Source organism: Saprolegnia diclina (genome assembly GCF_000281045.1).
Source record: "Saprolegnia diclina VS20 unplaced genomic scaffold supercont1.51, whole genome shotgun sequence".
NCBI lineage: Eukaryota > Oomycota > Saprolegniomycetes > Saprolegniales > Saprolegniaceae > Saprolegnia > Saprolegnia diclina.
Genome location: NW_008246118.1, coordinates 249,088 through 262,354, shown reverse-complemented (window position 1 = coordinate 262,354; position 13,267 = coordinate 249,088). Strand labels below are relative to the sequence as shown.

The 13,267-nt window shown below is 59.1% G+C and overlaps 7 protein-coding genes across 7 annotated transcripts; 4 read left to right on the top strand and 3 right to left on the bottom strand.

Moving 5' to 3' along the window:
• Positions 1–178: 178 nt before the first annotated feature.
• SDRG_12666 (CMGC/MAPK protein kinase) lies at positions 179–1,545 on the top strand (the record flags this gene model as incomplete). The annotated part of the gene is made up of 5 exons (XM_008618744.1): positions 179–319; positions 373–498; positions 546–1,106; positions 1,161–1,301; positions 1,345–1,545. 5 exons carry the CDS (start codon positions 179–181, stop codon positions 1,543–1,545), a joined length of 1,170 nt encoding a protein of 389 aa, XP_008616966.1.
• A 427-nt stretch (positions 1,546–1,972) lies between these two features.
• On the top strand, positions 1,973–3,068 carry SDRG_12665 (hypothetical protein). Its single transcript, XM_008618743.1, has 4 exons — positions 1,973–2,094; positions 2,140–2,565; positions 2,614–2,805; positions 2,850–3,068. The coding sequence occupies exons 1-4, from the start codon at positions 1,983–1,985 to the stop codon at positions 3,008–3,010; spliced, it is 891 nt and encodes a 296-aa protein (XP_008616965.1). The 5' UTR covers positions 1,973–1,982; the 3' UTR covers positions 3,011–3,068.
• A 390-nt stretch (positions 3,069–3,458) lies between these two features.
• Positions 3,459–6,355, bottom strand: SDRG_12664 (adenosinetriphosphatase). The gene has a single exon (XM_008618742.1). It carries the CDS (start codon positions 6,321–6,323, stop codon positions 3,534–3,536), a length of 2,790 nt encoding a protein of 929 aa, XP_008616964.1. The 5' UTR covers positions 6,324–6,355; the 3' UTR covers positions 3,459–3,533.
• A 305-nt stretch (positions 6,356–6,660) lies between these two features.
• Positions 6,661–8,085, top strand: SDRG_12663 (hypothetical protein). Its single transcript, XM_008618741.1, has one exon. The coding sequence runs from the start codon at positions 6,692–6,694 to the stop codon at positions 8,012–8,014; it is 1,323 nt and encodes a 440-aa protein (XP_008616963.1). The 5' UTR covers positions 6,661–6,691; the 3' UTR covers positions 8,015–8,085.
• A 610-nt stretch (positions 8,086–8,695) lies between these two features.
• On the top strand, positions 8,696–9,838 carry SDRG_12662 (hypothetical protein; the record flags this gene model as incomplete). Its single annotated transcript, XM_008618740.1, has 3 exons — positions 8,696–9,056; positions 9,114–9,190; positions 9,244–9,838. 3 exons carry the CDS (start codon positions 8,696–8,698, stop codon positions 9,811–9,813), a joined length of 1,008 nt encoding a protein of 335 aa, XP_008616962.1. The 3' UTR covers positions 9,814–9,838.
• A 1,117-nt stretch (positions 9,839–10,955) lies between these two features.
• On the bottom strand, positions 10,956–11,604 carry SDRG_12661 (hypothetical protein). The gene has a single exon (XM_008618739.1). It carries the CDS (start codon positions 11,582–11,584, stop codon positions 11,012–11,014), a length of 573 nt encoding a protein of 190 aa, XP_008616961.1. The 5' UTR covers positions 11,585–11,604; the 3' UTR covers positions 10,956–11,011.
• A 1,026-nt stretch (positions 11,605–12,630) lies between these two features.
• SDRG_12660 (hypothetical protein) lies at positions 12,631–13,245 on the bottom strand. Its single transcript, XM_008618738.1, has one exon. The coding sequence runs from the start codon at positions 13,199–13,201 to the stop codon at positions 12,668–12,670; it is 534 nt and encodes a 177-aa protein (XP_008616960.1). The 5' UTR covers positions 13,202–13,245; the 3' UTR covers positions 12,631–12,667.
• Between the last annotated feature and the right edge of the window lie 22 nt (positions 13,246–13,267).

Here is a 13,267-nt window from a genome sequence, read left to right as displayed (position 1 = left end):
ACGCTACCGCCTTGGCTTGCGATCCTCGCGGAATCTATGCGTGGTTCTTTAAATTGCAGCGGGTTCGATATTTTAGACTTGGCTACAGTATGCAAAATCGGATTCGGGGCTCGGAAAAATGGAATAAAAGATCCATGCGCTGGAACCGCCATTTTGCGAGGTCCCGCGAGCAGCGCAGATGGTCGAGCCCTCGCGGTATGGCCCGAGCTACCACTGCGTCACGGTCTCGCGCGACGTCTTCGAGGTGCGCGCCCAATACGTCAACCTGCGCCCGATCGGCGGCGGCTCGTATGGCATTGTGTGCTCGGCCGAAGACACGGTACGTCGATGAGCGCATCGTGGCCGCCCATGATGGCTCATGGCGCCATCTAGCTGCGCGGGCGCAAGGTCGCGATCAAGAAGATCACTGATGTCTTTGACGACCTCACCGACGCCAAGCGCATTCTGCGCGAAATGAAGCTCCTTCGCCATCTCGGGACGCACGAAAACATCATCAACGTACGACATCGCTGCGCGTGAATATGCATCGATCCACGCTGGTATAGATTCTCGATGTGATCTTGATCCCGCCCGACACGACCAAGTTTGACGACATTTACATCGTCACCGACCTCATGGAGAGCGATCTGGAGCGCATCATTAGCTCGACCCAAGCGCTCTCGGATGCGCACTTTCAGTACTTCCTCTACCAGATCCTGCGGGGCACCAAGTTTATCCACTCGGCGAATGTGCTCCATCGCGACCTGAAGCCCTCGAACCTGCTCGTCAATTCGAACTGCGACCTCTCGATCTGCGACTTTGGCCTCGCGCGTGGCGTCGAGCTCCTCCACAACGAAGATCTGACCGAGTACGTCGTAACGCGATGGTACCGCGCGCCCGAGCTCCTCACCGACTGCCAGAACTATGGCAACCCCGTCGACATGTGGGCGATCGGCTGCATCTTTGCCGAAATGCTCCGCCGGCGCCCGTTCTTCACGGGGAAGGACCCCTCGGACCAGCTGCACATGATTGTGCGCGTGCTCGGGTCGCCGACGCTCGACGAGATGCGCTTTGTGACGCACGAGGCCGCCAAGAAGGCCGTGACCCAGCACGGCTACTACCCCAAGGTACTCGAAACTATCAACTTGATACAAAAGGCGTCTCTAACGCATGATTGGTAGAGGTCGCTGCTCGAATTCTTCCCGGACGCCAACCCGCTCGCGATCGACCTCCTCGGGCGCATGCTCAAGTTTAGCCCCGACGAGCGCATCACGGTCACGCAGGCGCTCGAGCACCCGTACTTGGCCCAGCTCCACAACCCCGTACGAACCTTTTCCTTTTCAAACTCAAACTCAACCAACGTAGGCGGACGAGCCCGTGTGCCACGCGCCGTTTAACTTTGATTTTGAGCGCGAGTCGCTGGACCAAGGCGTTGAGATGCCCAAGGAGGAGCTGCAGCGGTACGTCTACCTCGAGAGCACTGCCATCCACCACGTCGAGAACGTCGACATGGGCGACGACGACGACAGCAGCTTTCTCCATGCGGACGCGATCCACTTGCATTGATAAATACATGGTCGCTTGTGTACTTTGGCGGACTTGGCAGCCGCTACCAAGTTTTCTTCAATAATGATAAGCCGGAGACCAAAGCTCAGACTGCAGCTTACTAGTATGTAGAAGGGGTGATTCTAGAGCTTACGAGGGACAAGTTGACGTTTGTAGTTGATATCACAGCTGGCACCGGCCAGGAAGGCTCAACAATCCGTCTTGTTCAGCTGTGATGAAATGATACACATTGTCCATATGGCTCAACAGCAATGGTCGCCTCGACATTGCATAGACCGCTGCACCTCGGGTGACAGCTTGACAAGTAGACAATTTTATCACTGTTTAGGAGGACAATGCAGAGGGTTGACACTATTTCGCGATGTCGTGCCGAAATAGTATACTCACTGCCGATTGGCTCGAAAGAAGCCAATGGCCGTTGACGTAGCAGAAACGAAATGCTACAGCTAGGCCGTCGACGCTTCTTGAGCAAGCTCGCGCAGCCGCACGACATTGAGCGCCTCCGCCCGTTCGGACGCGGCGATGACTGCGTGCGCCTGTATCTTCCAGGTACTTAGTAGATCATGCACTAAGATCAGCCTGACGCTTGTGCAGGCGCGCTGCCAGCGTGGGCGGCGTCCTTGCCCCATACGGCCGTGCTCGAGATCTCGAATGCGACGGCGCGCAACGCCTTTAGCGGCAAAATGATGGCCGAGTTCGCCGACGCCATCTCGGAGCTCGAGGCGCAGTCGCCTTCGCTCTCGTCAGTCGTACTTCGCGGTGCGGGCGGTCACTTTTGCGCCGGCGCCGACATCCGTGTCGCGAAAGCGCACTTGAGCTCGCTCGACGGCGGCTCGTTGATGAGCCGCGTCATGACGTCGAGCCTCACGCGGCTGCGCAACCTGCCGCTGATCAGCGTCGCGCTCATTGAAGGCGCGGCCATTGGTGGCGGCGCCGAGCTTTCGACAGCCTGCGACTTTCGCCTCTTTGGCGTCGACGCCAAGGTGCAATTCGTTCATGCCAACATGGGCATTTGTCCGGGTGCGTTGCCTTGTGTATGTTTGGATATGGCTCAGGTTGTTCATGCAGCGTGGGGTGGCGCTGCGCGTCTCGTCAAGCTCGTGGGGCGACAGCAAGCGCTGCGGCTCCTCGCCCGCACCGAAGCCATCTTTGCCGACCGTGCGCTGGGCATGGGGTTCGCCGATGGTGTCGCGACGCATGAGATGGACATGGACGCGACGGCCCTCGCTTTTCTCGCGCCCCTGGCGGCGAAGCACCCGCGTACGCATTTGATTGCGTGTTTCTAGCGGCTAAGGAGCTTGTAGATGTCATTCGCAGCCTCAAGCGCGTCGTCAGCAACGCGGATGATGTTGCGCTCTCCAAGATGCTGGACGCCGAGCACGCCGTGTTCCAGGAGCTTTGGGGCGGTCCCGCGAACCTCGAGGCGCTCAGCCGCAGCAAAATCAAGGCACCGAAGGCAGAGTAATCAGCGCTGAGCAGCAATAACCCTTTTAAAGACGATAACCATAGATGCTGCGTCTCGATTGGTGATTTGTGCTGTCTACCACTAAAATGTGGTTATTTGTGGCTACATGTGGCGTCTGCCACTTTGAAAAATGTGGGCCTCAATTGCTACTGTTGTAGGCCTCGAACGCCGACGGGAAGTAGCATTCCGGGCCCTCCAAAGTGTGTTCTATCGCTCAGCAAAGTTTGAGCGACTTTTCTTCCGACGCAATTTCACCGATCCTGGCATCGTCCGGCGCCGACACCGAGCTGGGCAGGTGTCGAACGTCGTACATGATTGGTCAAAATAGAGATAAATCACGCAATGAAACGATTTTAAAGATGTATTGTATTGCATATAATGCATATGATATTAAAATAAGCATTTCCGTGGTACCCTACCCCGCCTCACTCACCGTAAAGTGTCTATTCACGGATCGACGCGGGATGCTAGTAGTAACTTTAGTACGTAGTCCACTGACTTTGAATTACGTTTTGTGGATATCTTAGGCTCGACCCGTGAGCTTGGGCATCTTCTTGGTCGACGAGTCTTCGACGTCCTTGGTCTTGTAGTAGTGCGGTGCGATCTCGGTGAGCCACTCGGCCTTGATGGGCGCGACCTGGCGCATGTACTCCTTGGACGTGAACGCGAGCTCGTGGAAGACGACCCAGCGCGGCATCTCCTCGAGCTTGACGAGGCACGACGACGGGTGGATGTGCACCGAGTGCTTCTGCTTGACCGTCTTGTACGCGCCCGAGTTGTCGAGCTTGGCCGTGTTGTAGAAGAAGCCCGCGCAGAGCGCCTTCCGCACCGCCTCGGTGTTGTGCGGGTTGGACGTCTTTTCGATCTCGACGCGGTCGCAGAGCCCGGCGAGCTGCTCGCGGATGTCGCGCGCCGTCTTGAGCGCGCGCATAACAACAAAGTTCTCGTACGTCCACTGCGTCGAGTAGTTGGTCTCGACCCACTGGTTGTAGACGTTGAGGAGGCAGATGTGGTCACCGCCGCCGCCACGCGCAAAGTTGAGGCGCGCGTTGTCGGCGTGGACGGCCTTGTCCTTCGGGCGATAGAAGATCGTGTTGTTGACACTCAGCATCGCGCAGACGGTCATGACCTCCTCCGAGACGCCGTACTTCTCCGAGGCCAGGAGCGCCTTGGACATCATGGGGTCGAGCGGGAACTCGGCCATGCGGCGCCCGAGCTTGGTGAGCTCGCCGCGGTCGTTGAGCGCGCCGAGCGCGTAGAGCTGTTCGAGTGCTCGAATGAGCGACTTTTCCGGCGGCGGGTCCATGAAGTCAAAGTGCAGCAAGTCGTTGATCCCGAGCGACTTCATCAAGAGCACGACCGTCCCGAGGTTGGTGCGCTGAATCTCAGGAATCGTCGTTTCGTCGAGCTCGTGCTGGTACGACCACGCCGTGTAGAGGCGAAAGCACTTGCCGGGCTGTGTGCGGCCGGCGCGACCGGCGCGTTGGTTGGCCATGGCCTGCGAGATGGGTGTCACGAGGAGCGACTCCATGCCCGTCTGCGGGTTGTAGTTGGTCTGCTTGCAAAAGCCGGCGTCAATCACATAGCAAATGCCCGGAATCGTCAGCGACGTCTCGGCAATGTTGGTACCAATGACGACCTTGCGCGTGTTGGGTGGCGTCGTCTCAAACACTTGGGCCTGCCGCTCGGACGGCAGCGTGGCGTAAATGGGCCGAATCAGGAGTTCGCGAATCCGAGACCCGAGCCCGCGCGTTCGAAACAGTAGGAGCTCTTCGGCCGTCTCGATCTCTTCTTGGCCCGTCAAGAAGACGAGAATGTCACCTGGCGGCTGCGTAATGTGGATCTGCAGCACCGTCACGATCGCAGCGTCGAGGTAGTCGGCTTCCGGCGCGCGCGTATAGAGAATGTCGACCGGGAACATACGACCCGGGATCTTGACGATCGGTGCGTTGTCAAAGTAGACCGAGAACTTTTCCGCGTCGAGCGTCGCCGACGCAATGATGATCTTGAGGTCTTCGCGGTAGCGCGAAATGTCCTTGATCAGGCCAAAGAGGATGTCGGTGCTTAGCGTGCGCTCGTGCGCCTCGTCGATGATGAGGCAGCTGTAGCTCTTGAGGTCCGGCTCGGTGAGGAACTCGCGGAGGAGCATACCGTCGGTCATGTACTTGACCTTGGTCTTCTCGGACGTGCAGTCCTCGAAACGGATCGAGTAGCCGACTTCATTGCCGAGCTTGACGTTCATTTCGTGGGCGACGCGGGCGGCGACGCTCATGGCGGCGACTCGGCGCGGCTGCGTGCACCCGATCTTGCCCATCTCCGAGTAGCCGACTTCGTGGAGGTACTGCGGCACCTGGGTAGTCTTGCCCGACCCGGTCTCGCCGACCATGATGATGACTTGGTGGTCACGCACGGCTTCGAGAAGCACTTCGCGGTACGCGTAGATCGGCAGCTGCTTGCGCGACTCGAGCATGCTCAGGTGCTGGTTCTCCTCGGCCCGCTTCCGCGCGTCTTTGATGTCCTCGGTGCTGACGTTGTGGCCGGCCATCATCTGCTGCGAGATAAACTCAATCTGGTCGTCCATCTCAAGCTCATACTCGACTTCGGCCTTCCGGTCCTGCGCGCCGTACAGCGCGTCCTTCCGCGCGTTCTTGAGCTGCGTCTCTTCCCAGATCTCTTGCTCCGTCTTGACCGGGCCTTCGTCATCGCGCTCGACAATCGAAAAGTCCTCGACCGTCTTTTTGACGCGGTTGCCGTCAGCGTCGTACTGGTCGCTCGCGTCTGGAATCTGGTACGCGTCAATCGTGTCGCCCCGCGCCTTGGCCCGCTCGATCGAGAGGATCGTCTCCTGGAGCGTCCGCTTCTCGAGCTCCTTCTTGGATACGTCGTCGCCAAACATGAGCGCGTCGTCCTTGACCGCGTAGTCGACAAGCTTGGACATCTTCTCCGTGCGCATGCGGAGGAACTCGCGCCGGCTCGCCGCACGCCGGGCTTCAATCGCAGCGTCGCGCACCTTGTCCGCCACGGACCCGCGCGTCGCGAGCTCGCGCAGCTCGGCCTGGTCGAGCGACTCTTCCTTCTGGCCGGACCGCTTGCGCGTGCGATCTTCGTCCTTGAGCCGCATGCGCTCCTCGAACGCTCGGCGCTCGCGCTGGTCTTCGTCGAGCTCATCGCCTTCGTCGCCAGACCCGTGGCCTTGTTGCTGCTGCTTGCGCTGCTGGTACGCTGAGAGAGCGGCGCCGACTTCGACGGTCTCATCGTCGTCGTCGTCGTCTCGGCGCCGCTTCTGCGTCCGGTCCTTCCGCTTCCCCGACATGGTGATCCTGTTGGTTTATGGTTGGGATGCTTAGATTCGGCATATGCCAGGTATACCACCACACTCACAGCATGATCGCGATCATTCCTTTTGCCGCGCCTACTCTACTACAACCTTCTCTTCGCCAGCACGTATGGATTGCACGCTCTGCGCAGTGCGGTTCTTGGCGTCGGGTCTCGCACACACCGCTGCCTACAGGTGTTGCCACGGTGGCTCTTCAGCATGGCGTCTGCCGAATATAGTACACTATAAAGTACGTACAGTTGTACGAGTTTACTTAGGTATAGTATGGACACGTACAATGTACAATGACGTACAAAGAACAACAAAGCCGTCCGCGATCTTCTTTGCTGGCACAACTCGGTGGCATGGAGACCATCGTGATCGACGCGCCCGACCTGGCAGCTGTGTGGACCTCCATCGTCCACGCTCGCGCCACGTCATCCGCTGACGACGCCAGTCTGCGGACGGTCGCCCTTCATATGAGCCTCTTCCTCGTCTTTCTGTTGCCCATCGGTCATGCCATGGCGTCCATGGCCGCCGCCGCCAGTAGCTTCGAGCGCCGCAGTACGCTCTACACCGCGGGTCTCGAGACAGCATCAAGGATTGAACCCGCAACAGTCATTTGCATGGGCGTGGCCGTCCTCGTCCTCGTGTTGCAGCTGCTCTCGGCGGTGCTCGATCCTCTGGCCGCCGACGCCTTGATGTTCCACGTTGCAACAGGCCTCGTCCTCATCTCGGTGCTGCACGGAACACTACACCTGCAGCTGCCGTCTCAATTGCTGCTCGTTTTGATATTGGCGGCGGGGGGCGTCGTGTATCCTGCGATTTTGCTCGCCGCGTGGGCGGACCATGGCTGGTTCACCCCCGACGGGAGCGGTCTTGGCGCGATCGACATGGGCGGGCTAGCTGCGGTGCATATTCCTATTGGCAGCATTGTTTTGACCGCGATGCTTGTTTTGCCCGACACGCTCCAGACAGCCCATGTGCACGCTACGGACCCCTTCTCGGTCCTCGCGTCGGGCATCACGGGGATCGGGTGGCCGGGCCTCGCCCTCGGCCACGCGACGCTCTTTCTTCGCAGCGATAACTGGCTGCCAACGCTTGTGGGCATCGCAGTCGATACCATCTTGGCCTCGGCAGGTGGCTCGCTCGTTGGGCTCGTCGCGATCGTCATGGCGTTGCCAGCCATCGACGTCTCTGTGTGCGCGATGGCGGGGTTTGTCGCTGGCTCGGGCGCGACAGGCTTGGTTCCTCCGTACGTTGCGCTGCTACTGGGCGTTCTTGGCGCTTGCGTCTACTTGGCCGTTGCCAAAGCCGCGGTGGCTGTCCAACGCCTCCGGGTGCCGAGCGAGTACAGCAGCGCCGTTGCTCTGCACTTGGGCGCTGGTGTCTTTGGCCTACTCGCGACCAGCGTCGTCGTTCCGGACACGCAGCGTAGCGCGCTTCTCGGCGCGCAAGATCGGACGACGTGGCAGCAGCTCGGCGCCAATGCGCTCCTCGCGCTTCTTGCGATGGCGTGGAGCATGCTCATCACCGCCGTCGTGCTCGTGCCGGTGCGAATGCAGCGCGACCGCGACGTCCAACGTCTGGTCTATACGGAGATGGACGACTTTCGCTTCGACTCGTACCATGACGACGACGGATCGACGATTTCCAGCAGCAAGCCGCGTCTCAGCGAGTGGCTTTAACGTCATAAGCGTAAACATCTTTCTCGCGGATCACGTGATCCGACCAAGATCTGGGATCCTGTCATTTCCTTGCGCGCGCACGTCTGTGTACGCGATCGTGCCGACGTGTGGGACTGGCGCAGGCTCCGTGGAGCATCGAGTGTCAGAATGCGCCAAGTGACTGGTTTAGAGCAGGAAGCCGCGCTCTTCTACGCGCTCTTTCTCTTGAACTCTTGGATGGCGGGCTACTCGTCGCACCATGCGACGTGATGACGAACATGTCCACAGGACCTGTCCACACGCATAAAAGTTCTTGATGTTGATGCAACAAGCATCTGGCGTGATCGTTTACGCTAGCGGCGTGACATAATCCCTCGCCTCTGCTCGGCGCAAGCTCAACCACAGCGGTTCCGCGCTAGCGGTTCGCTGGCAGCTAATTTAGCTGTGTGAAGGTGCACCGACATATTGTGTACTCTGACAGGCGGCGATCGACCAGCTGGCAATCTTCTTCCATCCATGGCAATCTCCCTAAAGATTAGCTGACCAATTACCGGCCCGTATCCAATATTGCAGCCAATCATCGCGCGTGATGGGCCTCTACAATGCGCGTGTTTGAAGCTCACTAAAGATTTGTATGCAAAATGCGAAAATTTAAAAAACGGCAGCAGCCCCAGCCGACCTCATTTTCGATTTTTCAACGCGATGGGCAAGCGGGGCAACTCGATCGCCAAGCCGCATCCGGTGCTCGATGGCCTCCTCATGGCCGCGCTGCTCGCCGAGTGCATCTCGCTCTACTACATCCTCGAGACCGACCTCCTCATGACGCTGTGCGCCATGATCCTCGTCGTCGCCGTGGCCATCTTCGTCGTCAAGGCGACGTTCCGCGCAAGCGGAGCCTGGATCTCCAGCACATTCCTGCAGCACCTCGGCGACCCGCTCAAGAAGAAGACGACGATGAAGAAGTTCACGGACCAGTCGTGGCAGCTCGCGATCCACGCCTCCATGACCGTGCTCGAGATCGTCGTCATCATGGACGAGACGTGGTGGCAGGACACGCGCTCGAGTACGTCCCGATGATTTTGCTGATGATGATGGCAGGGAGCTCATGCATGGCCTCTAGTGTGGAACCCGGAGAGCGTGACGTGCGACTTCCCGACGCAAAAGTACTTAACCAAGTTCTTATACATCACGCAACTCGTACGTGCTTGCTCGCGCCTTGCGAATGCGGAATTTTGACCGTTTGTACGTAGGCCATTTGGATTTACACGGCCTTTTCTTGTAAATTCCTCGAAGAAATCCGCAAAGACTACCTCGTCATGATGACGCACCACGTCGTCACGATCGCGCTCGTCTCGTGGAGCTACGCGCAGGGGTACCTTCCCGTCGGCGTCTTGATCCTCATCGTCCACGATGCTTCGGACATCCCGCTCGACCTGCTCAAGATGGCCAACTACATGAAGCTCGAAGGCGCGTCGGGGCTCTTTATCACCGAGGGTCTCTTCGCCATCGTGCTCAGCGTCTGGTTCTACGTGCGCATCTACCTCTTCCCTGTGAAGCTCATCAACTCGGCCTTCTGGGAGAACCGGGAGGCGTGCATGTCGCCCAAAGACGCGCACGACCTCAGCATCTTGAGCTTCCCCGGCGTGCCCATGTGGTTTGGCTTCAACGCGCTCCTCATTACGCTGTACATTCTGCACGTTTGGTGGGGCTTTCTCCTCGTGCGTCTCTTGGTCAAGGTCACGACCCACAGCGTCCACGATACCGCCAAGGACGAGTACGAAGGCACGTCGTCCGACTCGGAAGCGAGCAAGGAAGACTAATAAACCTATACGCATTTGTACCATCCGTCATGCGTCAAATGCTCATGCGTACTGCGGTTGCAAGGGTGACAGCAAATGCGCTCCCAGAGTATGCTAGTCGCACGTCGGGTGGCTCTGCTGCGTGGAGCCCAAGGGTTCCGACTCAAGTCTGTAGGTAGACATAAGCCTCTTTTGGAGCATGAGCGACTTGAGACACCTTGGCGGCTAGGATGGAGCCCAAGCAACATAGCTCCGAGGCGCAAGTGGTGCGAGTGCGTAGCTGCTGCTATTAGGGCGCACCTACTGGTAGTCGGGCGTACTGGCTTGCTTTGGTCATGAGCTTATTGATCTTCTTCACAAATGTCTCGATCCAGGAGGTCCCACGAGGAGGTCCCACGAGCCCGAGGAATCGCGGCGATAGGAGCGAGGCTTGAACGAATGTCCCTGCCAGTCGCACTGCGCACGCACATCGTACGCGTGCACCTTGCGCTTCGACGCGGCCATGACGAACGACTTGGGATGAGCGAGTTGTGTGACCATGAGGATAATGCCGCCACCTGCTGCCACATCGTGGGCTTCGTCGATGCTCCGTCCTTGTCGTCTCGCTACCGGTCTCAGTGCAGTGGTCTCAAAGATCTCTATGCCCGATTCCGCCTTGGGCTGCCCGGCGCTTGGTCGCGTCGAGCGTAGCACTGGATCGTCCCGCGCCGTCATCTTATACGACTGCAGTGCATATAGGTCTATCCACCGTTCTGCGCTCACCTCTCCTCTCATAACCAAAACGTGAACCACTCGAGAGAGACATAGCCTTACACACCGGCGAGTGATCCAGCTAAGCTGCGTCTACTGACTCCAGCCAAAGGCCATACAGAGCCACATCAACGGACGTCTCCCGGAAGATCAAGTGCAAGCATACATCGCCGTGTCCCGGCCGAGTGGCGTTGAGGTGAGCTACACTTAGTGCCCCACCACGCAACCAACAGTCCCGCACCTCCGCCTGCTGGACCTGGATCGCTCCAGTCTCAAGGCGTTGGACGTGAAGAAGGCGTGGCAGACGACGAATGCACAGGCATTCTCCTTAGCAGGAGAGTGGGATGCCGACCGCACAGATGCACAGGTTGGTGCGCCGATCACTTCCTTTCTAGCTCAGATGCACACTGACCAAGCACGATGAAAAGAAACAAATTACATTCAATTTACAGCGTGCTCTCGGCCCTCTTTACTGGGCAGCGGTCCACACCGCGGCAACCGCGAGCGTCAACGACACGGACGTGATCGCTGCGCTGCTGGCCGCGGGTTTGGTCGTCGTCGCCGACGGAGCCGTCGTGGCCGTGGACGACGCGGTCGTCGACGACGGCTTGGTCGTCACAATTGTCGTCGTCGAGTTGCCAGGCTTGGCCGTCGAGTTGCCACCGGGCGCCGAAGCGCACTTGAGTGCCGCCAGCTGCGCCGTCGTGAACGTGTCCTTCGTGCCCGGCGACGTCGGGGCAGCCGTCGACGTGAGGGCCGCGCCGGCCGTCCACGTGCAGCACGGATCGCCGAGCTCTTCACCGTTGGTCGCGCCGTCGCCATCCGAGTCGAGCTTGCACAGCGCCGTGTTCCACGCTAGGCCATTAGCGGCAAAGTCCTTGCCAAAGGCGTTGCGCGCGCCGCCGCCACTGGGGTCGACGTGGCCGACCGCGGCCGTGCCAGCGACCTTGTTGCCGTTAGGGAGGAGGGCAACAAACTTGCCGTAGCCGGACGCCGACGGCACGAGGAGGCAGAGCGCAGCGAGCGAGAGAACCGACTTCATGGTGTGAGAGGCGTTTGGCAAATTGCAGAATGAGGCAAGAGCGGGATGGCCATCACGACGAACGCTTTACAACATCTGTTTTGAATGGGGCCCACGTGGGTCGCTTCATTCTATATAACTTGTTATTTGTATACGCGTGCGACTCGTATGACGTGGGGTCCCATCAAAACGAACGATCCAGTGACATTTGTCGCATAGATGCTCTTGCTGTTGTGGTCAAGTTCTCGCCCCGAATCTGGCGCGTTCTGTGCGAGTGCAAGCTGGTGCCATTCGAAGCACGTACTGTAGGCGTGGGTACATCGCGCCGGCTCGAGACTGCACCCGCCTCTGAAGAAAGCTTGGTTGCCGTATCCCTGTTCCCGACCTCTATATAGTCTCGGAGAACTGAGTGCTAGTGCATGACCGCTGTCGAGGCGCACGAGGTCACTGGTTGAAGAAGTTGCTTCTGTGTTACCAGCCTCGGTTCCAGTTTCTAGCATGGCGTCGTTCAGTACTTGGTTGGCTGCGCCATAGACTCAGAAATCAGGTCGCATGGAGCCGATGCCGCTCCTTTTTTGCCATCTGAGTTGCGAGATGACTTCGTTGGACCCGATCACACATTCCTGCAGCCAACGTTAGCGCCTGTACCGGTACGCGCACTCAGACGTCAGCGTACCACCGCTCCCCGCACATCACTACGGAATAAAAAGCCGCGTCTTGGCTACTCACCGGGACACAGTAGCGATGTAGCAGCAAGGCGCTCAAAATGGAGTTCCCAGGTCGTCTCGGGAATTTTGAAAAATTGTTTTCGTGCGAACTGGCCAGGCCATGGCGTCACCGCATGTGTTATGCTCGCCTGGATTCCTCTTGACGCATCTTTGGCCTGGCGCTGGGTGAGGTGTGACGGTGCTCGAGCCACCTTGCGAAGCACTGTCTGAGTCGCGACGTCTGAGCGGGAACCACCGAGGCTGTCGTACGTGCCCAGAGCACATAGGGACAGCCCGTTCGCAACGAACGGGTATCCTGCGACTCTCCACACCAGTCGTATTACGCTAGCACGCTCTGACTTGGGTTCAATACCGACAAAATTGTTCATTTTTCAAGTTAATAGAGGGCGACGACGACAGCCCCGACGAGGGTTGTGGCGGCGACGGTGTACGAGACGGCGCCCGACGTGGACTTGGGCGTCGGGTACGTCACGGACGGAGCCGCGGTATTCGAGTCCGATTTGCTGCCGCCCGCCGACGGAGACGTCGTGCTGTTATTGGACAAAGCGCACTTGAGCGAGGCCAGCTGCGCCGTCGTGAACGTATTCTTGAGGCCGGGGTGCGTCGGGGCAGCCGTCGACGTGAGCGCCGCGCCAGCCTTCCATGTGCAGCACGGATCGCCGAGCTCTTCGCCGTTGGTCGCACCATCGCCGTCCGAGTCGAGCTGGCACAGCGCAGGGTTCCACGTCAGCCCATTCGCGCCAAAGTCGCTGCCAAAGGCGTTGCGCGCGCCGCCACCACTCGGGTTGACGTGGCCGATGGCACTGACGCCCGGGATGTTCTCGCCGTTGGGGAGGCGCGCGACGTACTGTGAGCGGCCATTGACGCCGACAAGAATCGCGGCGAGGACGAGGATGAGGCGAGGCTGCATGCTGGCGAGTTGGGATCTGGCGTCATGTGCCCACGCCTTCAACTAGGTTTCCTTAAATGAGTACAG

What these genes read in the sequence shown, in the direction of transcription:
- SDRG_12664 (XM_008618742.1), bottom strand. Translation starts at nt 6,323, where the DNA reads ATGTCGGGGAAGCGGAAGGACCGGACGCAGAAGCGGCGCCGAGACGAC.
- SDRG_12661 (XM_008618739.1), bottom strand. Translation starts at nt 11,584, where the DNA reads ATGAAGTCGGTTCTCTCGCTCGCTGCGCTCTGCCTCCTCGTGCCGTCG.
- SDRG_12663 (XM_008618741.1), top strand. Translation starts at nt 6,692, where the DNA reads ATGGAGACCATCGTGATCGACGCGCCCGACCTGGCAGCTGTGTGGACC.
- SDRG_12665 (XM_008618743.1), top strand. Translation starts at nt 1,983, where the DNA reads ATGCTACAGCTAGGCCGTCGACGCTTCTTGAGCAAGCTCGCGCAGCCG. An exon ending in CAACATGGGCATTTGTCCGG is followed by an intron (nt 2,566 to 2,613) that starts GTGCGTTGCCTT and finishes TTGTTCATGCAG; the next exon opens with CGTGGGGTGGCGCTGCGCGT. An exon ending in CCTGGCGGCGAAGCACCCGC is followed by an intron (nt 2,806 to 2,849) that starts GTACGCATTTGA and finishes AGGAGCTTGTAG; the next exon opens with ATGTCATTCGCAGCCTCAAG.
- SDRG_12660 (XM_008618738.1), bottom strand. Translation starts at nt 13,201, where the DNA reads ATGCAGCCTCGCCTCATCCTCGTCCTCGCCGCGATTCTTGTCGGCGTC.